Genomic DNA, 27239 nt, shown 5'->3' with positions numbered 1-27239 from the left:
TTGTCCACTTTATGTTTCCATTCTTTTGCTGGAGTTTCCAACACTGGGCCTCATCATGACAAATGAGAAGGGGTCTACCTAGTCATGATGGGTGCAGATCATAAAGTGCCCCTAATGAACTTAGGGTTCATTGGATGCTTCAGAAAAGTGCTACTCATCCTTATATCCCTAGTCATGAACCCAAAAGAGATGCTAAAATTATGTCTTATTGATGGAAGAGGAAAGGGAGGAAAGGAAAGAGAAAAAGATGAGGGGAAAAGAAGAGAAAGAAGATGATCAAGTTTGGACTTGATTTCTCTCAATTTGATTTTCTATGAAGCTTGGCTCTATGAAGAGAAATGACTGTGTTTATGAACAATACCTAAGTTATCCCAAAAAAACTCAGTCAGACATTTGAGACTATCCATTCTCAGACATGGATGGTTTTCCTCGGGGAAACAGAAATCCAGAGAAGGGAGCTGTAAGAATCCCACGGGTTTTCACAAAACACACAGGTTTGCAGGGAGCTGAGACAGAACTCCATCTCTGACTCCAAGTTTTATGTCTCTCACCTTCCTCCTTTTCTCCTTCACGGTAGACAAAAGCTGTCCATGGAACCAGAAAACCAAACAGCAGTCTCAAAATTCCTCCTCCTGGGACTCTCAGAAAAGCCAGAGCATCAGATCTTCCTCTTTGGGCTCTTCCTGCCCATGTACCTGGTCACCATCTTTGGAAACCTGCTCATCATCCTGGCCATCATCACAGACTCACACCTCCACACTCCCATGTACTTCTTCCTCTGTAACCTGTCCCTGGTGGACATCTTCTTCTCTTCCACCACCGTCCCCAAGATGCTGGTGAACCTCTGGACTCAGAGCAAAGCCATCCCCTTTGCAGGCTGTCTTGCCCAGATGTATGCCTTCCACCTGTTTGGGACTATGGACAGCTTCCTCCTGGCTGTGATGGCCATTGATCGGTTCATGGCCATTGTCCACCCTCTGCACTACTTGGCCATCATGAGTCCCCGTGTGTGTGGGCTGCTAGTGGTGGGGTCGTGGCTGATCACCAACCTCCAGTCCATTGTCCACACCAGCCTCATGGCTCAGTTGACCTTCTGTGCTGCCTCTGAAATCCCCCACTTCTTCTGTGACCTCATGCCCCTGCTGAAGCTCTCCTGCTCAGACACACACACCAACGAGCTGGTGATCTTTGCTTTCGGCATCATCATGGGCATCAGCCCTCTCACATGTATCCTCCTCTCTTATATCTGCATTTTCTGTGCAGTCTTCAAGATCTCTTCTGCTCAGGGCAAATGGAAAGCCTTTTCCACTTGCGGCTCACACCTCACCGTGGTGACTCTATTCTATGGCACCATCTTTGCCGTGTACCTGCAGCCAGCATCTCCCACCTCCTTGAAGAAGGACAAGGTGGCTGCCTTGATGTGTGGGGTGGTCATCCCCATCTGAACCCCTTTATCTACAGCCTAAGGAACAAGAACATGAAGGCAGCCCTGAGGAAACTATTCAGCAAAGCAGCTACCTCTCAGTCCTAGGACAGAAAAGTTGTTCAACACCTACCATGTTCCAGGACCACAGTTCAGTGCCTAGGACACAAGGATACACTCTGTTTCTGCCCTCAAAACATTCAGCCTGGTGGCTGATAGAGACATGTCAATAAATCATCACAGAGCAACATGGTGATTGTGTCAACAGAGATGAATGAAGTGCTACAGGAAGGGAAAGATGTGTATTTTCCCCATGATCTCTTTCCCCTTAAGATCAGAGCAGAGGAGACTTTGAAGTAGCCTTAAACTCTCTGAGGTACTGAGCTTATAGGATTTCTCCTTTTTGAAGGAAAGATTAGCTGTGCTCAATTTTAATACTGATAAAGACAATGTGTATTAGCCAGGTGTATTACATCACCATGCTTTCTAATGACTTGGGGAAGGACTTTGAGATGAGCTGATTCGCTATTGGATTCAGCAGCCACAATTCTCAGCCTTACATAGAGTCTAGTGGTTTGACTTTGCAGGAGGACTACTGCCATCAGCAGGCCCCCATGTCCCCCAGATTGGGACTTAGGAGATGATGGCATTTGGATCATGGTGATTGTGATTGAGCAGGCTGACTGGACCCTGGTGCTATCAACAACAAGCAGATGGGCAGCCTGGGTTACACAGAGAGTTACAATTAGGGGGTGAATTGTGTACAACAAAAAACATATGTCAAAATCATATGGGTACTTCATACCCAGTACTTCTTTCTCATTGGTGATGTTCAGTCACTAAATCATATCTGACCCTTTGTGACCCCAGGGACTGCAGCACACCAGGCCTGCCTGTCCTCTATCTCCCAGAGTTTGTTCAAATTCATGTCCATTGTGTTGGTCATGACATCCATCCAACCATCTCATCCTCTGTTGTTCCCTTCTCCTCCTGCCTTCAGTCTTTCCCAGCATCAGGGTCTGTTCCAGTGAGTTGGCTCTTCACATCAGGTGGCCAAAGTATTGGAGTTTCAGCTTGAACATCAGCCCTTCCAGTGAATATTCCTTCCAAAGGCTTGATTTCCTTTAGGACTGATGGGTTTGATCTCCTTGCTGTCCAAGGGACTCTCAAGCATCTTCTCCTGCACCACAATTTGACAGCATCAATTCTTTAGCACTCAGCCTTCTTTCAGAGAAGGCAATGGCACCCCACTCCAGTACTCTTGCCTGGAAAATCCCATGGACGGAGGAGCCTGGTGGGCTGCAGTCCATGGGGTCGCTAAGAGTTGGACACAACTGAGCGACTTCACTTTCACTTTCCACTTTCCTGCATTGGAGAAGGAAATGGCAACCCACTCCAGTGTTCTTGCCTGGAGAATCCCAGGGACGGGGAAGCCTGGTGGACTGCTGTCTATGGGGTCGCACAGAGTCGGACACGACTGAAGTGACTTAGCATAGCAGCCTTCTTTACAGTCCAACAGTCACATCTGTACATCACTCCTGGGAAAAACATAGCTTTGACTATACAGACCTTTGTTGGCAAAGTGATGTCTGCTTTTTAATATGCTGTCTAGGTTTGTCAACTTTTCTTCCAAGGAGCAACCGTCTTTTAATTTTGTGGCTGCAGTCACCATCCACAGTTATTATGGAGCCCAAGAAAATAAAATCTGCCACTGGGTCCTTACTAAGGTCATCAAGTTAAAATGAGGTCATTGGGGGAGGGGGTCCTAATGACCTCGTGACTATCTTATAAAAATGTAGAATATGGACACAGACATTCCCCCAAGGGAGGACACATGAAGATGAAGGCGGAGATCAAGGTGGTGCTTCCACAAGCCAAGGAATGCCAGAGGTTGATAGCAAACAACCAGAAGCTAAGAGAGAGGCATGGACATATTCTCCCTCATACTTCCAGAAGGAAGTGTGTGTGTGTGTGTGTGTGTGTGTGTGTGTGTGTGTGTGTGTGTGTAGAGATGGAGATCCTGGGAAGTTACACAGAAGTCATTTAGAGGGGTTATCCATTAAGGGGACATGTAAAGAACCGGATAAATGGACACCTGAATTAATGGACATCATTTCATTTTGTCCTTGCATGGCTACTTTCTTAAACAAGAGTTAGTATTAACACATTTTAAAAGTTAACATTTTTAAGAAATCAAAAAGCCAGTTGGGGGAAAGGTAAAACTAAAGGGATTCCAGGAAATAGAGAGGCTACCTAGTGGAACAGAAGTGGGAGTCGTGACCTGGACACCCCAACACCAAAGATTCATGTCCACCAACAATTTTTTTGATGTGGACAATTTTTAAAGTATTGACTGAATTTGCTACAATATTGCTTCTGTTTCATGTTTTGGTTTGGGGGTCAAAGGCATGTGGGATCGTAGCTCCCTGAACAAGGATTGAACCCTCACCCTCTTCATTACAAGGTGAAATCTTAACCAGTGGACCACCGTGGCAGTCCCCGGACAACATTTTGATTCAAGAGTAGAAGGGAGGACTTCCCTGGTGGTCCAGAGGTTGAGATTTCCATCTCCCAATGCACAGGGCATGGGTCCATCTTGGTCGGAGAACCAAGATCCTGCATGCTGCATGGTGTGGCAAAAAAAAAAGAAGAGTAGAAGAGAGATTCCCTAATCCTACTCAAGATGTGCTTTGTGGGGAGTGTGTGTGCTGTGTTCAGTGGCTCAGTTGTATCCAACTCTTTGCAACCCCCTGGACTGACCCGCACCAGGCTCTTCTATCCTTGGGGATTCTCCAGGCAAGAATACTGGAGTGGGTTGCCATGCCTTCCTCCAGGCGATCTTCCCAATCTAGGTATCGATCCCAGGTCTCGCACACTGCAGGCAGATTCTTTACCATCTGAGCCACCAGTGAAGCCCAAGAATAATGGAGTGGGTAGCCTATCCCTTCTCCAGGGGATCTTCCCGACCCAGGAATCGAACCGGGGTCTCCTGCACTGCAGGCAGATTCTTTACCAGCTGAGCTACCAGGGAAGCCCTTGATAGAGACTACACCAGGTAAAAGAAGACTGATCACTTCCCATGACCGATAAGAAGACACTGTAATAAGGACTGAAGTCCACATACCAAGCACAGCACCTGACTTACAGTCAAGACATGTTTGATACCTTTATTTATCCAACATACGTTAACTGATTATTTATTAATTTCTAAGAGCTTTCATTGGTGAATTTAACAACATAAATTCCCTGTCTTCATGGACTTTCCATCAAGGTCAGATGAGTGAAAAGACATGGACTCAGGCATCTGAGCACTCTGAGGAGGGGTATGAACCTCCAGACCACCCTGCATGGGAATTATCATAGGGCCACAACGACTGAGCCTACACGCTCTGGCATCCGTGTGCTCTGGAGACCACTCATCACAGCCAGAGAAACTCCCGTGCTGCAAAGAAGACCTAGCGCAGCTGAAAAAATATTGTCTTTTTCTAGCAATGAGAGGAGTTTCCTTTCGTTAACTCATTTCTTCCCTAGATAGGTCCCCAGTTCTCAAAGCCTGGGAACACATTGCTGACAGAAACACAACAGAGGCATTTAATGACAATATCTGTAAAGCGTTGAGCCTTCTCAGGTACTACCATTTCTTTATGTGTGGGTTTCGCAACAACTCAGAGAGAGAAAGAGAGATGGAGCTGGTGAGGGCCACCAAGCCTGCAAGTGTTTGGTCTCTCATTTGAGCTGAGACTTCTTTTCACTCTCTCACACTCCACTGCTTCTGAGAATGGCCACTCACACACTATGAGCAGAGGTGTTTCAAAGCTAAACTCTGTGCTGTCAACAAGTACTAGGTTAAACTCTTAATTACGAGTATTTTAAATTCATATCTCTCTGCTTTCCAAGACAATGGGTCTTTGGAAACATTTTAAGGGTTACTGAAGTGTGTGGGTTGGAGAAGGTAATGGCAACCCACTCCAGTACTCTTGCCTGGAAAATCCCTTGGACGGAGGAGGCTGGTAAGCTGCAGTCCATGGGGTCGAAAAGAGTCGGACACGATTGAGCCACTTCACTTTCACTTTTCACTTTCATGCATTGGAGAAGGAAATGGCAACCCACTCCAGTGTTCTTGCCTGGAGAATCCCAGGGACTAGGGAGCCTGGTGGGCTGCCATCTATGGGGTCACGTAGAGTTGGACATGACTGAAGTGACTTAGCAGCAGCAGCAGAAGAAATGTGTGGGTAATCATAGGGCTTCCCTGGTGGCTCAGTGGTAAAGAATTTGCCTGACAGTGCAGGAGATGTGGGTTTGATCCCTGGGTCAGGAAGATGCCCTGGAGAAGGAAATGACAGCCCACTCCTGTAATTCTTACCTGGGAAATCCCACGGACAGAGGAGCCTGGTGGGCTACAGTCCATGGGGGTCGCAAAAGAGTTGGATACAACTTAGCGACTAAACACCACCACCACAATGGGTAAACCTAGTATATAGGTCAGTCTGTACAAGGAAGGTGATACGTGACCCCAAGGTGTTTCAAGAACAGAGAAAATATGCTAATATCTGCTGTTAGGAATAGGACCACTGGAGGCGAAGAGGCGGTGAAAGAGGGCTTTAGGAAGGCTAGCAGCACAGGGTCTTCCTTGTTGCACTGGACAGGTCTCCAACAGAGATGCAGTTACTTTACAAGGGTTTGAGTTTTTGTAGGGTGATGCTCAGGTCTGTCTAGGGCTTCCCAGGTGGCACTAGTGTTAAAGAACCCGCCTGCCAATGCAGGGGACTAAGAGACACGAGTTTGATCCCTGGGTCAGGAAGATCCCCTGGAAGAGGGCATGGCAACCCACTCCAGTATTCTTGCCTGGAGAATCCCATGGACAGAGGAGCCTGGAGGGCTATGGTCCATGGAGTTGCAAAGAGTCGGACACGACTGAAGCAACTTAATATGCAGGTTTCTCTCAGTTGCATATACTACTGTGAGTCCCTTCCTAGCCACACCTTTGCAACTGTCGACAGGAAGTCTTTGGTTGCTCTAGGGCAGTGGTTCTCAGCCTGGACTGTACATCACTGCCACCTAAGGGACTGGCGGCTCAGTCTGGGCTGGGAGGGGACACTCTGGAGAGTGGAGTCTTAGTTCTCTGACCAGCCATGTAACTCATTTCCCCTGCACTGAAAGATGGATTCTTAACCACCAGAGATGTCTCTCAAAAAGATAATATTAACATTTTACAAGGACCTGGTGAATAATGTCATGTTGATTTTTTTCTATATTGTCCATGTATTATAAGAAACATGGACATAGTGCCTAGACCCTAACACATTCTCAATAAATCTTCATTAGCTTAAAGGAAGGATAAGCACTACCCACTGGGAAATGGAGACTTGGAGAGGCAAGTGCAACCAGCCTTTGGTGGTCTTGTATGAATGCAGTGAAGATCTGCTTTCTCTGGACTTTCGATATGAACCTCCTAGTAATAACGGGGACTTTCTAAATAGATGAGGAAGCAAAACTAGGATCAAACTCATTCTCAACTTAAAATGAGTGCATGGAATAGTATCAAGCTTGCCTACTACATGTCTGCATTTCTTTAAAGCTTGCTCTCTCCTGTTCTCTCCTTTCATCCAAATTTTCCTATCAGTTCATGTCAGAACGTTATTTTACAAACTCACTTTTCTTGTCATCATATTAAAATCAGGAATAAGCATGTAGCACATTCTGCTTTCTGTCAGTTAGACATCTAATCACACTTTTCTCATTGTCATGGAAACAGCTTACCTTTGAATAGTACAGGTTGGGAGTTTTTATTTTGAATAAACTTTTTGAACATCTGATTAATAAGATACAACAGTGTATATTTTAATGCAAACCTATTTTTAATGGGCAGTGACAGTTGCTCTAGAATATAAAAAAATATAACATTTCTTGTCCTGCAAAGCAACTGCTGAGAGCAAATATACTTCCAAAATACCATTACTATTAAGGCTCCAGATAGTCTTTTGTAACCGTGAAAGCTCCCTTTAAAACTTCCACTTTACCAACTTTCTGGGTTCATCCAAAGTCTCTTTTTCTGCTGAAAATAAACTGACTGTTGCCACTGTATGCTGAATGCTTGAGGCCTGGAGGCTAATCATAATCACTAGCTTGCTGAAACATTTCTGCTCAGATGAGTTGACTCATTTTAAATAATCCTAAACCTGATTATGCTGATTATAGTGGCTGCTGCAAGTGTATTGTGTAACTAATATGATGTGATTCCACAAACTACAAGAGAAAAGAGGGAGGAAGGAAGGGAAGGAGGCAAGGAGGGAGGGAGGAAATGGGAAATGTGGTTTACGAAAATCAAACTGAATGCTTTGTAAAGTCTTCATAATAAAAAAGAATCACTAAAATATATTGCTGTCAAATTAGTTGTGAGCAAGGTAATTGAGAGCAATTTCCATATAACATTGTAAAATATACTGAGATCTGAAAGGATTCTGCACCTAGATGAGTTAGCAAGGATCATTTCTGGTTCAATCCTCATGAAACCAACTGGAGCATAGACTTCAGCCTACATATATGGCTAAGGCAAGACTGCTAACATGTATCTACCATCAATGTAAGCATTATTAGAGAAAACTTCTCGGTCCTCATCAGGAAGCCCAGTGAATAAATTTAACTGCTGGATTCAAATTAAAATGTGAAAAGTATGTTTATGTACATTTATGTTCCCACCCTTTCGTGAGAGTTTTCAACACTGATCGCAAAAAAAGAAAAGAAAGAGGGAGTCTACCTAGTGATCACACGGTTGTTCTGTTTCTCTGCTGCTGCTGCTAAGTCGCTTCAGTCGTATCCGACTCTGTGTGACCCCATAGACGGCAGCCCACCAGGCTCCCCCGTCCCTGGGATTCTCCAGGCAAGAACACTGGAATGGGTTGCCATTTCCTTCTCCAGTGCATGGGAGTGAAAAGTGAAAGTGAAGTCATTCAGTCGTGTCTGACTCTCAGCGACCCCATGGACTGCAGCCTACCAGGCTCCTCCATCCATGGGATTTTCCAGGCAAGAGTACTGGAGTGGGGTGCCATTGCCTTCTCCGGTTCTGTCTCTCATTCATGTCCAACTCTTCTTGACCCCAAGGAGTGCAGCACACCAGGCTTCCCTGTCCTTCACCATTTCCCGGAGCTTGCTCAAACTCATGTCCATCAAGTCAGTGATGCCATCTGACCATCTCATCCTCTGTCATACTCTTCTCCTCCTACTTTCAGTCTTTCCCAGCATCAGGGTCTCTTCCAATGAGTCAGCTCTTTGCATCAGGTGGCCAAAGTATTGGAGCTTCAACTTCAGCATCAGTCCTTCCAATGAATTTTCGGGGTTGATTTCCTTTAGGATTTAGTGATCACACAGTAGTATTAATAGATCATAAATACCCCTAACAAACTTGAGTTTCATTGGAAGAGCCAAAGAATATTATTCATCTTATACCAAAAGTCATGAACCTAAAACTGATGCTAAGATTATGTCTTATTGATGGAAGAATGAAAGGGAGGGAGGAAAGGAAAGAAAGATAAGGGGGAAGGAAGAGAAAGGAGAACAGAAGATAATCATATTTGGATTTGATTTCTCCCAATTTTGTTTTCTATGAAACTTCGCTTCACTGAAGAAAAACAATGGTGTTTGTGAACAATATACCCTTGAGAAAATTGTTTCAAAACAATATACCTTGAGACAGGTTGTCTCAAAACAACTTAGTTAGATCTTTGAGACTGTCTCAAATATGGATGGCTTTGTTTGGGAAAACAAAATTCCATGGAAGGGAGCTAAAAGAATTCCATGCATTTTCACAGAATGTACAGGTCTGTAGGGAGCTGAGACTAGAATTCCACCCCTGACTCCCAGCTTTACATCGCTTCCCTCTGACCGTTGTTTCTTTCCTAGCAGACAAAAGCTGTCCATGGAGCAAGAAAACAAAACAGCAGTCTCAGAATTCCTCCTCCTGGGACTCTCAGAAAAGCCAGAGAATCAGATCTTCCTCTTTGGGCTCTTCCTGCCCATGTACCTGGTCACCATCTTTGGAAACCTGCTCATCATCCTGGCCATCATCACAGACTCACACCTCCACACACCCATGTACTTCTTCCTCTGTAACCTGTCCTTCATCGACATCTTCTTGTCTTCCACCACCATCCCCAAGATGCTGGTGAACCTCTGGACTCAGAGCAAAGCCATCCCCTTTGCAGGCTGTCTTGCCCAGATGTATGCCTTCCACCTGTTTGGGACCATGGACAGCTTCCTCCTGGCTGTGATGGCCATTGATCAGTTCATGGCCATTGTCCACCCTCTGCACTACTTGGCCATCATGAGTCCCCGTGTGTGTGGGCTGCTAGTGGTGGGGTCGTGGCTGACCACCAACCTCCAGTCCACTGTCCACACCAGCCTCATGGCTCAGTTGACCTTCTGTGCTGCCTCTGAAATCCCCCACTTCTTCTGTGACCTCATGCCCCTGCTGAAGCTCTTCTGCTCAGACACACACACCAACGAGTTGGTGATCTTTGCTTTTGGCATCATCATGGGCATCAGCCCTCTCACATGCATCCTCCTCTCTTATATCTGCATTTTCTGGGTGGTCTTCAAGATCCCTTCTGCTCAGGGCAAATGGAAAGCCTTCTCCACTTGCGGCTCACACCTCACCGTGGTGACTCTATTCTATGGCACCATCTTTGCCGTGTACCTGCAGCCAGCATCTCCCACCTCCTTGAAGAAGGACAAGGTGGCTGCCTTGATGTGTGGGGTGGTCATCCCCATGCTGAACCCCTTTATCTACAGCCTAAGGAACAAGAACATGAAGGCAGCTCTGAGGAAACTAGTCAGCAAAGTAGTCCCATCTCAGTCTTAGGGCAGAATAGTTTCTTAGCATCTACCATGTTCCTTGGGCTTCCCTGGTGGCTCAGAAGGTCTGCCTGCAATGCAGGAGACCCAGGTTTGATCTCTGAGTCAAATGATTCCCTGGAGAAGGGAGTGGCTACCCACTCTAGTATTCTTGCCTGGAGAATTCCATGGACAGAGGAGCCTTGTGGGCTACAGTCCATGGGGTCACAAAGAATCTGACACGACTGAGCCACTAACACTTTCACTTTCACTATATTCCAGGATCACTGTTCAGTGCCTGAGATGCAGGAATACATCCCATCTCTGCTCTCAAGGCATTCAGAATCTGGTAGGGGATGGAAACGCATCAGTAAACCATCACAGAGCAACATGGTGATTGTGTCATAAGAGATGATAAAGTGAGTGATACAGAAGGGGAAATATATGGGTTTTTCTCCATGATTTATCTTACCCCTCAAGGTCAGCATAGAGGAGACTTTGAAGTAGCCTTAAACTCTCTGAGGTATTGAGCTTATAGGATTGCTACATGGATAATCCTTATTGAAGGAAAGATTAGCTACATTCAATTTTAATATTGATAAAGACAATGTACATTAGCCAGATATATCGCCATGTTTCCTAATGACTTGGGGGAGGAATCTGAGAGCATGTGTTGGGATTAGCTCACTAGGTGTTCATTTAGAAGTGACAAGTCTCTGTCCCAGAGGGGGCCTAGTGGTCCATAAGGTAGCCCCCTCAGTCCTAGGGCAGAAGAGCTGTTCAGCACCTACCAATGTTCAGTGACCACTTTTCAGTGCATGGGACACAGGAATATATCCATTGCTGCTCTCAAAACATTCAGAATCTGATGGGAATAGAGATATGTCAATAAATCATCACAGATCAACTTGGCAAATGCATCATAAAAGAGAAATAAAGTGCTATGGGAAGGGAAAGTGAAAGAAAGTAAAGTGAAAGTGTTAGTCGCTCAGTCATGTCTGACTCTTTGTGACCCCATGGACTGTAGCCTGTCAGGCTCCTCAGTCCATGGGATTCTCCAGGCAAGAATACTGGAATGGGTTGCCATCCCCTTCTCCGGGGGATCTTCCCAACTCAGGGATCAAACCCGGGTCTCATGCAATGCAGCCAGATTCTTCACCATCCCATTTTTGTCATGGTTTATCTTCTTCCATGAAGACCAGAGTAGCATAGAAGACTCTGAAGTAGCCTGAAAGTCTCTGAGGTTTATAGGATTGCTGCGTGGATAATCCTAGTGGGATGAAAGACCAGCTCCTCTCAGTTTAATATTGATAAAACAGTGTCTATTAGCCACGTGTATTATATCACTGTGCTTCATAAGTAACTTGGGGGAGGACTTTGAGAGCATCTGTTGAGATGAGCTGACTTGCTGTCCAACTCAGCAACCACCATTCTCAGTCTCACAGGGAACCTAGTGGCTTGACTTTGCACAACGATCAGTCTTAAACAGGCCTCTTGTGTCCCCCAGATTGGGACACAGGAGATGCTGCCCTTTGGATCATAGGGATTGTGATTCAGCAACCTGATACTGGATCCTGGAATCTGGCTTCTTAGCAGGCTGTCCAGGTGGTCCTGAAGCAGGCAGTGCACAGACCACAGTGGGAGGACACTGGCTCTGGGCGAGCTTCAGAGTCCATATGTTTCCTGTGACTCCATCACCTGACTCCAAACCCTATATGATTCTATAGGTGCTGTCAGCAACAAGTGGATGGAGTGAGCTGGGATGCAGAGAGAGGTCGAGTTAGGGGTTGAGTTGTGTCCTCCAAAAAGATGTGGTGCAGTCTAATGTCTCAGTCTAACCCCCAGCACCTCAGAAGGTGACCTGTCCTGAAAATAGGGTCTTTTCCAAGATAACTAGTTCTAATGAGGTCATTAGGGTCCTGAGTCACTGTGACTGGCACCCCTATAAAAAGATAGAAATTGGACACCGACATGTGAGAAGGGAGAAGGCCATGTGAAGATGGAAATGATGCTTCTACCAGCCAAGGAATGCCAGAGATTTCAGGAAACCACCGGAAGCTAAGAGAGAGGCATGGAACAGACTTTCCATCACCATCTCCAGGAGAAATAAACCCTGCTGACAACTTTGATGTTGGACTTCTGGCCTTCAGAAATGTTAGAGGATACACTTCAGTTGTTTGAGCCACACAGTATGTGATACTTTGCTATGAAGCCCTAGCAAACTAGTACAGTTAGTTGAGGAAGGGCTGGCATCATGCAAAGACTATGCCCAGATTTATCCTCTCAAGTGTTGACTACCCTGTGTTCTGGTTAAGGATCTACCCTGTTTTCTGGTTAAGGGAGTCTGTGCTACAATTGGAGAAAACCTGAAGGATTCAGATTGCATGAATTCAATTTTTGGTCTCAGTGTGATGACAGTGAGGATACCAATAGCTGAGATTTATTATGTGCCCTGCACGGGGATCATCCCTTTAAATACACTATCTCATTAAATTTCAAACAAAAAGCCTACAAGAGCAGTCCCCAGCATTTTTGGCACCAGGGACTAGTTCCATGGAAGACAATTTTTCCATGGACCAGGTGTTGGCGGGATGGTTTCAGGATGATTCAAGTCCATTACATTCATTGTGCACTTGACTTCTATTATAATGACATCAGCTCCACCTCACATCATCAGGCATTAGATCCTGGAGGTTGGGGACCCCTATCTTTCCTACAAGGTAGGAAATATAACTCCTTATTTTACAGATGAGGAAACCAGACTTGAAAAGTATAGCTTCTAATAAGCAGTAGTGAAGGTGCAAACAGAGGACCCATTCTACAGCCCCCGGTCTCAACAACACACAATATTGTCTAGAATTCGGTGCCCAAAGCACGGATTTACTAACTGCAGTCGGTGGGCCAAATTCAGCCAACAGCCTGTTTTTGTGTGCCCTGCAAGCTAAGAGTGGTTTTTACATTTTTAAATGGTTGGAAATTTTTTAAAAGAAGACTACTTCATGACACATTAAAATTATGTAAAATTTTAATTTTAGAGCTCATAAATAAAGTTTTATGGGAACAGAATTGGACCATAAAAAAGGCTGAGGGCCGAAGAATTGATGCTTTTGAACTGTGGTGCTAAAGACTCTTGAGAGCCTCTTGGACTGCAAGGTCAAACCAATCAAACTTAAAGGAAATTAACCCTGAATATTCATTGGAAGGACTGATGCTGAAGTTGAAGCTCCAATACTTTGGCCACCTGATGCAAAGAGCCGACTCATTGGAAGAGACCCTGATGCTGGGAAAGATTGAGGGCAAAAGGAGAAGGGGGCAACAAAGGGTGAGATAACTGGATGGCATCACTGACTCAATGGACATGAGTTTGAGCAAACTCCGGGAGACAGTGAAGGACAGGAAAGCCTGGCGTGCTGCAGTCCATGGGGTGACAAAGAGTTGGACTTTTGTGACTTCTTAGTGACTGAACAAGGAGAAGGCAATGGCACCCCACTCCAGTACTCTTGCCTGGAAAATCCCATGGATGGAGGAGCCTGGAAGGCTGCAGTCCATGGGATCGCTGAGGGTCGGACACGACTGAGCGACTTCACTTTCACTTTTCACTTTCATGCATTGGAGAAGGAAATGGCAACCCACTCCAGTGTTCTTGCCTGGAGAATCCCAGGGACAGGGGAGCCTGATGGGCTGCCATCTATGGGGTCGCACAGAATCAGACATGACTGAAGTGACTTAACAGTAGCAGTGACTAAACAAGCAACTTAATGACTGAACAACAACAACAGGCAACACTCATTAATTAATTCATCATCTGTGACTGTTTTGGGGCTTCCCAGGTGTCACAGTGGTAAAGAATCTGCCTGCTAATGTAGGAGATGCAAGAGACACAGATTCAATCCCTGGGTCAGGAAGATCCCCTGGAAAAGGAAATGGCAACCCGCTTCAGTATTCTTGCCTGGAAAATTCCATGGGCAGAGGAGGCTCAGTTCAGTTCAGTCGCTCAGTCATGTCTGACTCCTTGCGACCCCATGAACCGCAGCACGCCAGGCCTCCCTGCCCATCACCAACTCCCAGAGTCCACCCAAACCCATGTCCATTGAATCGGTGATGCCATCTCACCATCGCATCCTCTGTCGTCCCCTTCTCCTGCCCTCAATCTTTCCCAGCATCAGGATCTTTTCAAATGAGTCAGCTCTTTGCATCAGGTGGCCAAAGTATTGGAGTTTCAGCTTCAACATCAGTCCCTCCAATGAACACCCAGGACTGATCTCCTTTAGGATGGACTGGTTGGATCTCCTTGCAGAGGAGGCTGGTGGCTACAATTCATGGGGTCACAAAGGGTCTAACATGACTGAGCACACACATATACACAACTCTTTTCAAGCTACAATGTATCCTGTGCAAAATCTAAAATATTTACTATCTAGCCCTTTACAGGGGGATTTTTTTATTTCTTTTTAAATTAATTTTTATCAGAGTAGACTTGCTTTACAATGTTTCTTTAGTTTCTGCTGTACAGTAAAGTGAACCGGCTGTACATATATATTTATCCCCTCTTTTTTAGATTTCCTTCCCATTTAACTGACCTCTTTTCTATAGAAAAAGGAAAGCCTGATACTCAGTGGTCCATGAATCAGAGTCATCATTATTATGAGAAGCTTGACAGAAATGAAGACTCAGATACCACATCAGACCACTTAAGTCATCATTTCAACCATCTCAGGGGAGTTATATGAGCCTTAAAATTTGAGGATCACTGGAATAGATGGGGATAGAGAATGGCTGTGGAGATCCGGGCCCTAAATATGTCTTCAGGAACATGAGAGATGCAAATTTGGGGCATTTTTTCCACAGGCATCTTCCATTTTTCCCTGCCCTGGACAGGGTCAGGAGAGGTTCTACCCGGAAGCTTTAAAAGCATTACAGCTACACTTTGTTTCTTTAGGTAGATATATTCCTAAGTATTTTATTCTTTCCGTTGCAATGGTGAATGGAATTGTTTCCTTAATTTCTCTCTCTGTTTTCTCATTATTAGTGTATAGGAATGCAAGGGATTTCTGTGTGTTGATTTTATATCCTGCAACTTTACTATAGTCATTGATTAGTTCTAGTAATTTTCTGGTGGAGTCTTTAGGGTTTTCTATGTAGAGGATCATGTCATCTGCAAATAGTGAGAGTTTTACTTCTTCTTTTCCAATTTGGATTCCTTGTATTTCTTTTTCTGCTCTGATTGCTGTGGCCAAAACTTCCAAAACTATGTTGAATAGTAATGGTGAAAGTGGGCACCCTTGTCTTGTTCCTGACTTTAGAGGAAATGCTTTCAATTTTTCACCATTGAGGATAATGTTTGCTGTGGGTTTGTCATATATAGCTTTTATTATGTTGAGGTATGTTCCTTCTACTCCTGCTTTCTGGAGAGTTCTTATCATAAATGGATGTTGGATTTTGTCAAAGGCTTTCTCTGCATCTATTGAGATAATCATATGGTTTTTATTTTTCAATTTGTTAATGTGGTGTATTACATTGATTGATTTGCGGATATTGAAGAATCCTTGCATCTCTGGGATAAAGCCCACTTGGTCATGGTGTATGATCTTTTTAATGTGTTGTTGGATTCTGATTGCTAGAATTTTGTTAAGGATTTTTGCATCTATGTTCATCAGTGATATTGGCCTGTAGTTTTCTTTATTTGTGGGATCTTTGTCAGGTTTTGGTATTAGGGTGATGGTGGCCTCATAGAATGAGTTTGGAAGTTTACCTTCCTCTGCAATTTTCTGGAAGAGTTTGAGCACGATAGGTGTTAGCTCTTCTCTAAATTTTTGGTAGAATTCAGCTGTGAAGCCGTCTGGACCTGGGCTTTTGTTTGCTGGGAAAAAGGCAGCCTTCAGAATGGGAGAAAATAATAGCAAATGAAGCAACTAACAAACAACTAATCTCAAAAATATTCAAGCAACTCCTACAGTTCAACTCCAGAAAAATAAATGACCCAATCAAAAAATGGGCCAAAGAACTAAATAGACATTTCTCCAAAGAAGACATACAGATGGCTAACAAACACATGAAAAGATGCTCAACATCACTCATTATCAGAGAAATGCAAATCAAAACCACTCTGAGGTACCATTTCACACCAGTCAGAATGGCTGCGATCCAAAAGTCTACAAGCAATAAATGCTGGAGAGGGTGTGGAGAAAAGGGAACCCTCTTACACTGTTGGTGGGAATGCAAACTAGTACAGCCACTATGGAGAACAGTGTGGAGATTCCTTAAAAAACTGGAAATAGAACTGCCTTATGATCCAGCAATCCCACTGCTGGGCATACACACTGAGGAAACCAGAAGGGAAAGAGACACGTGCACCCCAATGTTCATAGCAGCACTGTTTATAATAGCCAGGACACGGAAGCAACCTAGATGTCCATCAGCAGATGAATGGATAAGAAAGCTGTGGTACATATACACAATGGAGTATTACTCAGCCATTAAAAAGAATACATTTGAATCAGTTCTAATGAGGTGGATGAAACTGGAACCTATTATACAGAGTGAAGTAAGCCAGAAAGAAAAACACCAATACAGTATACTAACACATATATATGGAATTTAGAAAGATGTTAACAATAACCCTGTGTACGAGACAGCAAAAGAGACACTGATGTATAGATCAGTCTTATGGACTCTGTGGGAGAGGGAGAGGGTGGGGAGATTTGGGAGAATGGCATTGAAACATGTAAAATATCATGTATGAAACGAGTCGCCAGTCCAGGTTCGATGCACGATACCGATGCTTGGGGCTGGTGCACTGGGACGACCCAGAGGGAGGGTGTGGGGAGGGAGGAGGGAGGAGGGTTCAGGATGGGGAACACGTGTATACCTGTGGCGGATTCATTTCAATATTTGGCAAACCTAATACAATATTGTAAAGTTTAAAAATAAAATAAAATAAATAAAAGCATTACAGCTACAGTTTGAATAAGTGGCCAGCAGGTGGCAATAGTGGAACGTCACAAAATGGATTAAAACCTGCTTTTATTTTTTACTTTTTTTTTTTTTTAGTCCTTGTCTTTTTTTTTAAATTTATTTTAATTGGAGGCTAATTACTTTACAATATTGTATTGGTTTTGCCATACATCAACATGAATCCGCCATGGGCGTACACATGTTCCCCATCCTGAACCCCCCTCCCACCTCCCTCCCCATACCATCCCTCTGGATCAACCCAGTGCACCAGCCCCAAGCATCCTGTATCATGCATCGAACCTGGACTGGCGATTCATTTCTTATATGATATTATACACGTTTCAATGCCATTCTCCCAAATCATCCCGCCCTCTCCCTCTCCCACAGAGTCCAAAAAGACTGTTCTATACATCTGTCTCTTTTGCTGTCTCGCATACAGGGTTATTGTTACCATCTTTCTAAATTCCATATATATGCATTAGTATACAATGGCACCCCACTCCAGTACTCTTGCCTGGAGAATCCCATGGACGGAGGAGCCTGGAAGGCTGCAGTCCATGGGGTCGCTGAGGGTCGGACTCAACTGAACGACTTCACTTTCACTTTTCACTTTCACTCATTGGAGAAGGAAATGGCAACCCACTCCAGTGTTCTTGCCTGGAGAATCCCAGGGACTGGGGAGCCTGGTGGGCTGCCGTCTATTGGGTCGCACAGAGTCGGACACGACTGAAGTGACTTAGCATGTAGCATACTGTAAAAACTGCTTTTAGGAAACACAGATCCTGGCTCCTCTGGGAGGGAACAGCATGTGCAGCCTTCCCGTGGTGGGACAGAGCCTGGGTTGTTCAGGGAAATCATGGAGACCGGTGTGTCTTTAGCCCACAGTGAGGACAGATGAAATGTGCAGGGGGCTGTGGTCAGACCTCACCAGGAGGGATTGGACTCAGGATGAGGGGACCATCGGGGGATAAGCAAGAATACAGGAGGGCAGGTGATTCAGAACAGACCTGTTGCCAAGTCCTACCATGCGCTAGTGATGAGCAAGCTTTTTCTGTAAAGGGCCAAAGGGTAAATGAATATCAGCTTTATGGACCATAAGGCCTCTGTCACAATGACTCAGCTCTGATGCTACAAGGAGGAAGGCAATACCTCGAGAAAAGGTATTTCTATCATTTTACATGTCACAAAATATAGTACTTTTTAAAGGTGTGGTACATATATGAACCCTTGGGTTGCAAGGAGATCCAACCAGTCCATCCTAAAGGAAGTCAGTCCTGGGTGTTCATTGGAAGGACTGATGTTGAAGCTGAAACTCCAATACTTTGGCCACCTGATGCGAAGAGCTGACTCATTTGAAAAGACCCTGATGTTGGGAAAGATTGAAGGCAGGAGGAGAAGGGGACGACAGAGGATGCAATGGTGAGATGGCATCACCAACTCAATGGACCTGAGTTTGAGCAAGCTCCGGGAGTTGGTGATGGACAGGGAGGTCTGTCCTGGCATGCTGCAGTTCATGGGGTTGCAAAGAGTCAGACACGACTGAGCAACTGAACTGAACTGAACTGAACTGAACATATATGAAAGTATGAAAGTGAAAGTTGCTCAGTCGTGTCTGACTGCAACCGCATGGACAGCAGACTTCCAGGCTCTTCTGTCCATGGAATTCTCCAGGCAAGAATGCTGGAGTGGTTTGCCATGCCCTTCTCCAGGGGATGATCCTCCTGGCCCAGGGATTGAACCCATGTCTCTCACATTGCAGGCAGATTCTTTACCATCTGAGCCACCAGGGAAACCCAAGAACCATGTAATATGACTGAGCCATTCAAAAGGGTGAAATCATATGGCAGAAACCAACACAACATTTTAAAGCAATTTTTCCTCCCATTTAAAAATAAATTTGAAATAAAGAATGCAATAATGGCACTTGCAGCAACATGGATGGACCTAGAGGTTGAGTGAATAAGACAAAGGAGAAGTATTGTATGACATCCGTTATATGTGGAATCTAAAAAGAAATAATACAAATGAACTTACAAAACAGAAAGAGACTCAGACTCAGAGAACGAACTTAACATTTGCCAGGGCGGGTGGGTGGGGGTAAGGAATAGTTAGGGAGTTTGGTATGGACACAGTTGCTCTATGTAAGGACACGCTGCTATATTTAAAATGGATAACCAATAAGGACCTACTATATAGCACATGGAACTCTGCTCAGCATTATGTGGCAGCCTGGATGGGAGGGGAGTTTGGAAGAGAATGGATACATGCATATGTATGGTTGAGCCCCTTCCCCGTTCACCTGAAACCATTACAACATTGTTTGTTCAGCAGCTATCCCCCAATACAAAATAAAACATTTTAAAAATAAGTAAATAAAATGGATAACTAACAAGGACCTACTCTATAGCACAGGGAATTCTGCTCAGTGTTATGTGGCAGCCTGGATGAGAGGGGAACTTGGGGGAGAATGGATACAGGTATATGTATGGCTGAGTCATTTTGCTGTCCACCTGTATCACAACATTGTTAATCAGCTATACTCCCATCCAAAATCAAGAAAAAGTTTTCTTAAAAATAGTACTTTTTTCCCATTGCATTGAAAAATGTATTGAACTCATCAAATTAATGCAGAAAGAATCTCAACTAATATTAACCTTCTGTGTATTCTGCTCCCCCAAATTATAGTGATAAAATGTAGCATGCAGTGGAGCTTTTGTTTGCTTGTTTTAAAGAAAGTAAAATAATATTGCAGAAATGCATCTGCTGTTTGGGTTTTAGTGGCTGGCACTCCTCCTCAACCCTGCCCCTCCAACATAGTTGCCTCTCTCAATACGGCGGGCTACCTTGCAACTGTGCTGCCCGGTTCTTAACCAGTAGGGCCACCTGGGAAGCTCTACCTGCAACAGATGTTCCCAAATATAGTAACTACCAAAATATCTCAAAATACCAAAATATCTCAACTACATCTTGGGGAGGAGAGGAGGAGGGGATGAGAAGGGGATGATAGAGGATTAGATGGTTGGATGGCATCACCAACTCAATGGACATGAGTTGAGTATGCTCCAGGAGTTGGTGACGGACACGGAAGCCTGGCAAGCTGCAGTCCATGGGGTCGCAAAGAGTCGGACACGACTGAGAGACCGAACTGACATCTCAAAAAGAGGAAATCAGGAAGAAGTTTCCACCTTCTGTATCAACTGTCTGATCCCTAATTTGCAACCCAGAAAATCCTGTCTAAAATCTAGTGTGGGCTTCCTAAAATTACAAATCACTGGACATATTAATCTTATGGTCACATCACTAACTCTTCCCTCACAAACACTAGGTTTGAAGGTCTTAATTACCAAAAAAATTATCAACAGTAGCATGAAATTTGGTCCATGAACTGCAGCCTTTTATTTTCAATCATGGGGCTCAGCAGCTGCTCAAAATTTACTTGTTGAGTAAATTAAGGAATGAATGAACTGATGGATGGATGGATGAGAGGATCGATGGATGAATAACGCTGGCCAGTTGTTGTTGTTCATTTGTTAAGTCATGTCCAACTCTTTTCGACCCAGTGGATATAGCAGGGGGCGCCTCTGTCCTCCACTATCTCGAAGAGTTTGCTCAGACTCCTGTCCATTGAGTCGGTCATGCCATCTAACCATCTCATCCTCTGCTGTCCCCTTCTCCTTTTGCCTTCAGTCTTTCCCAGCACCAGGGAAAGATTCCCTGGCCAGTGTGAGAATACAATAACATTTCTTTCTCTCCATATGGGATTTTACTGGGTATTCAGATCAGTTTGAGAGATTCAGACATGGAGGATCATACAGGGGAACTGATTGTCCCAAGGTCACATGCTGAATCGGGTGGGGTGGAAAGGAATTCCAATCCAAACTGTGTGACCCTAAAACCTGATCCCTCTCGCATCATGATGTTGGTTGGTCTCCCAGGTGGGTGACTTTCCCACCCACCTCCCAGGTGGATGACTTGGAACAGCTCAAGTCCTGCCCCATGTGCGGTTCTCAAGGGGCAAAAGTCCTCACCAGATCTGCTGCTGGGAGTGGCTAGAAAGCCATGCCAACAAGACATAATAAAGGACTCAGTAAGACTTGAGCCCAAGGTCCTGGGAGCCCAAGGAAGTTCCTACTTCCAAATGTACATTTATCAGGGATCTGGGGAATTACTGCCCTCTCTATGAATCTGTGTAGTGGGACGTCCCCCCAAGACCACCCTCAGTGAACCACCCTGTGATTCACTAGAAGGACTCACAGAATTCAGCAAAGTTGCTATATTCATGGTTTATTGCAGAGAAAGGATACAAATTAAAATCATCAGGTGGGATGAACTGGGAGATTGGGATTGACATATATACATTGTTGATACTATATATAAAACATATAACTAACGAGAACCTACTATATAGCCCAGGGAACCCCACTCAGTCCTCTGTGGTGACCTAAATGGGAAGGAAATCCAAAAGAGGGTGGGGGTGTGTATATATATATATACATGATTCACTTTGCTATTCAGTAGACATTAACACAACATTACAAAGCAACTATACTCCAATAAAAATTAATTTTAAAAAATTAAAAAAAATAATATTAGCAAAGGTAAAAGGCACATGGTGCAGGGTCCAAAAGAGACAAGGCTCTAGCTTCTAGTTGTCCACTCCCCGTGGTGTCATGTAGACAGTGCTTAATTCTCCTAGCAATCATGAGTAAACAACACACGTAGTGTACTGCCAACCAGGGTAGCTCCTCTTGAGTGGTCGTGCCCAGGTCTTCATAGGGGGTTGACCAGTGTACTCCTCTGTTCAGGTTGCCTCCTCTACCTCTGGGACAACTAGCACCTATGAAGCCCTGGTGGCCACACTAGCACCCCCAGGCCTTAAAAGTTGGGCACTAGGGCAGCTCTGGGTTTGACTGCAGGTGGCCAATTGTCAAATATGTCCTGGGGCCTGTGCAGACACCTGGTCATCAAGAGAGCCCAGCAGACCTGCAGCTAATAATAAAAGCAAGGTAGGCTGAGTGCCGAAGGATTGATGCTTTGAACTGTGGTGTTGGAGAAGACTCTTGAGAGTCTTTTGGATTGCAAGGAGATCAAACCAGTCAATCCTAAAGGAAATCAATCCTGAATATTCAATCCAATCAATCCAATATTCATTGGAAGGACTGATGCTGAAGCTGAAGCTCCAATACTTTGGCCACCTGATGCAAAGAGCTGATTCATTAGAAAAGACCTTTATGCTGGGAAAGATTGAAGGCAGAAGGAGAAGGGGATGACAGAGGACAAGATGGTTGAATGGCATCACCGACTCAATGGACATGAGTTTGAGCAAGCTCCAGGAGATGGTGAAGGACTGGGAAGCCTGGCATGCTGCGATCCGTGGCGGAGGTGGGGGGGGGGGGGGGCGGAGCGGGGGCGGGGGCAGCAAGTCACAAAGAGTCAGATACGACTTGAGTGACTGAACAACAACAACATGGGCAGGGCTTCCTTGGTGACTCAGTGGTAAAGATTCCACCTGCCAGTGCAGGAGACATGGGTTCAGCCCTTGAGTCAGGAAGATTCTTTGAGAAGGAAATAGCAACCTATCCCTATAATATTCTTGCCTGGAAAACCCCATGGACAGAGAAGCCTGGCAGGCTACAGTCTATGGGGTTGCAAAGAGTCAGACACAGCTTAGTAACTAAACAAAAACAACTTCATGGGCAACAGGGGGCCCCCCTGTACCTCAGCTCCAGCTCTACAAGTGTCCGGCAGGGCTTTTTCATGGGTCATCGGGAGGCTCTGGCTGACATATGCTGCCCTCTCTGATTGCCTTCCAGGCAATACCACATCCTGCCTCAGGAAGCGGCCTTGTGGGAACTCAACCACCCTCTGTCCCCTCTAGTTCCTCAATGCTGCCCCAGGGGACATCTCTGGGTAGCCACTTCTTCCTTGGTACCTCTGAGGACTGACTCCCAGCCAGAGAGACCTGTGCAGGCTGTAGAACTTGCCTTATCATCCTGGAAGATGCGAGATGCTAGTGAGTCTCCAGTGTGGGAACAACTGCAATGACAACAGGAGGTGGCAGAAACTCCCTGTAATCAGCTCCATCTTTCATTTCCCAGGAAGTGAGGACCCCCAGAGAGGTAGCAGACAGGGGACTTAACCCACAGACGCATGCCTCATCCCCAACACCTCCTACTCCCATAATGGGGAGTTATTCTTCCCTTTGAACAGATGAGGAAATTGAGGCCTAGAGAGAATATCTTCATTCGGCATCTCCCAGAAGTTGATCCTGTGATAAGGATTCAAGGACAAGTAGTTTATTTGGAAAGAGATCTAGGAGGACTTCCCTGATGGTACGGTGGTTAAGAATCTGCCTATTATACAGAGTGAAGTAAGCCAGAAAGAAAAACACCAATACAGTATACTAACGCATATATATGGAATTTAGAAAGATGGTAACAATAACCCTGTGTACGAGACAGCAAAAGAGATACCGATGTATAGATCAGTCTTATGAACTCTGTGGGAGAGGGAGAGGGTGGGGAGATTTGGGAGAATAGCATTGAAACATGTATAATATCATGTATGAAACGAGTCGCCAGTCCAGGTTCAATGCACGGTACTGGATGCTTGGGGCTGGTGCACTGGGACGACCCAGAGGGAGGGGAGGGGAGGGAGGAGGGTGGAGGGTTCAGGATGGGGAACGCGGGTATACCTGTGGTGGATTCATTTTGATATTTGGCAAAACTAATATTATAAAGTTTAAAAATAAAATAAAATTTAAAAAAATAAAAAGAATCTGCCTACCAGTGCAGGGGACACAGGTTCAACCCCTGGTCCAGAGAGATTTCACAAGAAGCAGGGCAAGTAAGTCCACCAGCCACAACTACTGAAGCCCACATGCCCTAGAGTCTGTGCTCCACAACAAGAGAAGCCATGCAATGAGAAGCCCACGCACCACAACTACAGAGTAACCCCTACTCATTGCAACTAGAGAAAGCCTGTGCACAGCAATGAAGACCTAGCACCACCATAAATAAATAAATAGTTTTTCTAAGTGACCTAGAAAATGCTCAAGGGTTTCCCAGGCAGTGCTAGTGGTAAAGAATCCACCTGCCAATGCAGGAGACACAAGAGATACAGGTTTGATCCCTGGGTCAGGAAGATCCCCTGGAGGAGGAAATGGCAACCCACTCCAGTATTCTTGTCTGGAGAATCCCATAGACTGAGGAGCCTGGTGGGCTACAGTCCACAGGCTTACAAAGAGGGACACAGCTGAAGTGACTTGACACACACACAGAGAAAATGCTGAAAGGGAGGTGGAGAAGTGAGACAGGGAAGGGAAGGGAATCAGTAAAGAGTGCACTGATCTGCAAGTTCCCACTGTGGGTTGCTGGGACTCAATCCCATGAGGACCTCTGAGAGTCAGTGCAGAACACACACTTCAGTCAATTCACCTGAAGGGTGAGGAAGGTAGAATACATATTCATCAACTTCCATTGTCTGCCACAGAGGTGTAGAGCTCCACTCAAACCTGATCTGCCCCCTCTGCCTGCATTTCAACAAATCCCTGCTGAGGGCTGATTTATCCATCAGGCATCATAAGCATAGTACATCAGCCAATGATGTGAATATCTGGAGGAAACAAAATACACAAACGTGCACACACACCAAAATCTGAGCAGCAACTAGCAAAATTCAGATGAATTATTGTACAAAATTCACATAGTATGAAGCTTATCACTCATAATCATTTCATAATATACAGTTTGTAGATCATTTGTTTTCACTTATCAACAATTTCTGAGCACTGAGAAAGAATCATAGCCAACTGTGAATTAAATGAGTGGCTGCTGCTGCTAAGTTGCTTCATTCGTGTTCGACTCTGTGCAGCCCCATAGACAGCAGCCCACCAAGCTCCCCTGTCCCTGGGATTCTCCAGGCAAGAACACTGGAGTGGGTATTAAATGAGTTACATGTAACCAAATAAATGCAACAGGAAACATATAGAAGCTCTGTCAAAAGGGTTTACCAAAAATAATAATAATATTGATGTGACCTGTGAGTGTCCTTTGATCATTTGATGTGATATAGGTGGTAAGAGACACAGGTTTGATCCCTGAGTCAGTAAGATCCCCTGGAGGAGGGCCTGGAAACCCACTCCAGTATTCTTGCCTGGAGAATCCCATGGACAGAGAAGCTGGGTGGGCTAAACTCCATAGGGTCACACAGAGTCAGACATGACTGAAGCAACCTATTACACACACACAGTGGAACCAAGGGCTGCTCTTACCCTTACATCAGCCTCCAGCTCCTCTGAGTTACAGTACCCCAAAGGACCATAGTCCTGCAGTCCCTCCCCTCCGCTTGTGAAGAGGTATTGCCTTGACCCCCAACCCCTGTCTCCACTGTCAGCAGTTGCCTCAAATCTGATGGTGTGGACCCCACCCCTCTCAACCTCACTTCTCCCAAATACATAGAACCAAGAAACTAACAGAGCCTAAGAGACCTGTGGGACACCATCAAGTATATCAATATATGCCTAACAGGAATTCCAGAAGGAGAGAGGCGACAGGGGCAGAAAGAATAGTTGAAATAATGTCCCCAAAGCTTTCCAACACTGATGAAAGACATGAATATACACATCGAAGAATCTCAATGAACTACAAGTAGGATAAACACAGAGATCTATACCAAAATATATTATCACCAAATACACACAACGTCCTCTGTCCAAGTCTCTACCACCTGCCACCTGATCTCCCACCTGCACATTCAGCAGTAAATAAGACAGACAAGTGTTACCTCATGCAGCCCCAGTCTGAACAAGGAGACAGATAAACTAGAACTAGTCACTAGAACTATAGAGTTTAAGCCATGGCAAGTGTTACAAGAAACAAAGGGACTTCCTTGGTGGTCCAGTGGTTAAGACTGTGTTTATAATGCAGGGGGCATGGGTTTGATTCCTGGTTGGGGAACTAAGATCCCACATGCCATGTGGTGCAATCAAAAAACTTTTTTAATTTAAAAAAGAAGAAGAAATGAATCACAGTGATATAATAATGACTGGACAATGGTAGATGGTCAGGGAGATGAAGGCCTCCTAAGGAAATGCCATTGGACCTAAAGGATGAGAAAGAGGCAGCTTCAAAAGAATCAGGGCTTCCTAGCCAGAGGGAACTGCATGTGCAAAGGGCTTGGGGCAGGAACAGTTTGATGTGAAAAAGAGCCGGACCGAAGGTCATGGTGGGTGATGAAGACAACCAAGGCTATGAAGCCAGAAGTCTTGCTGGACTGGATTTTATTTGTGGAAATCTGGATTTTATTTTAGGTGGAGTGAGCAGTTATGGGAAGACTGTTCAGCAGGGGCATGCCATGATCTGATTTTGGGTTTTTAAGTCCACTCTAGGCACTGCATGGAGAATGGAATATAGGAGTAAGATGGTTAAATTTTCCAAAACAGCCACAAAAACACCTCCCATCCCACATTCTCTTGCACAAAGAATGTTACAAGGTCACCATGACACACCACCCATTGAGAGAGGTGGAGTCTGTGTCCCTTCCTCTTGAATCTGGTGCCAAAAGTAAAACAGTGTGACACTCCAAACTGGATCAGTAAAGGAAATTTAGCTTTTGCTTTGTTTTTTGAAGCCCTGGGTGGCTCTGTAAGAAATCCAACTACCCTGACTGCTGATCTGCTAGGAGGAATCCAGTTCGCACCAAGAGGATGGTTGTTCAGTCACTAAGTCGTGTCCGACTCTTTCTCACCCATGAACTGCAGCACACCAGGTTCCCCTGTCCTTCACTATCTCTAGGAGCTTGCTCAAATTCATGTCCATAGAGTCAGTGATGTTATCTAACCATCTCATCCTCTGCCACCCTCTTCTCCTTTTGCTTCAGTCTATCTCAGCATCGGGGTCTTTTCCAATGAGTCAGCTCTTTACATCATGTGGCCAAAGTATTGGGGCTTCAATGACAGTCCTTCCAATGAATAGTCAGGCTTGATTTCCTTTAGGATTGACTGGTTTGGTCTCCTTGCTGTCCAAAGGACTCT

At 45.0% G+C, this 27239-nt stretch overlaps 2 protein-coding genes across 2 annotated transcripts; both read left to right on the top strand.

The window, feature by feature from the left end:
- Positions 1 to 590: 590 nt before the first annotated feature.
- On the top strand, positions 591 to 1531 carry LOC147368242 (olfactory receptor 1I1-like). Its single transcript, XM_086413434.1, is given in 2 exon segments — positions 591 to 1437; positions 1440 to 1531. Coding segments are annotated over 2 exon segments (939 nt in total).
- A 7554-nt stretch (positions 1532 to 9085) lies between these two features.
- LOC147368241 (olfactory receptor 1I1-like) lies at positions 9086 to 10280 on the top strand. Its single transcript, XM_086413433.1, has one exon. It carries the CDS (start codon positions 9339 to 9341, stop codon positions 10278 to 10280), a length of 942 nt encoding a protein of 313 aa, XP_086269559.1. The 5' UTR covers positions 9086 to 9338.
- The last annotated feature ends 16959 nt before the right edge of the window (positions 10281 to 27239 follow it).

Source organism: Bos grunniens, chromosome 7, assembly GCF_055505025.1.
Source record: "Bos grunniens cultivar Pamir isolate PY7600 chromosome 7, Bosgru_T2T1.0, whole genome shotgun sequence".
Taxonomy (NCBI): Eukaryota; Metazoa; Chordata; class Mammalia; order Artiodactyla; family Bovidae; genus Bos; species Bos grunniens.
Note: the sequence above shows the minus strand (reverse complement) of the source record. Positions and strands in the feature narration are given on the sequence as shown.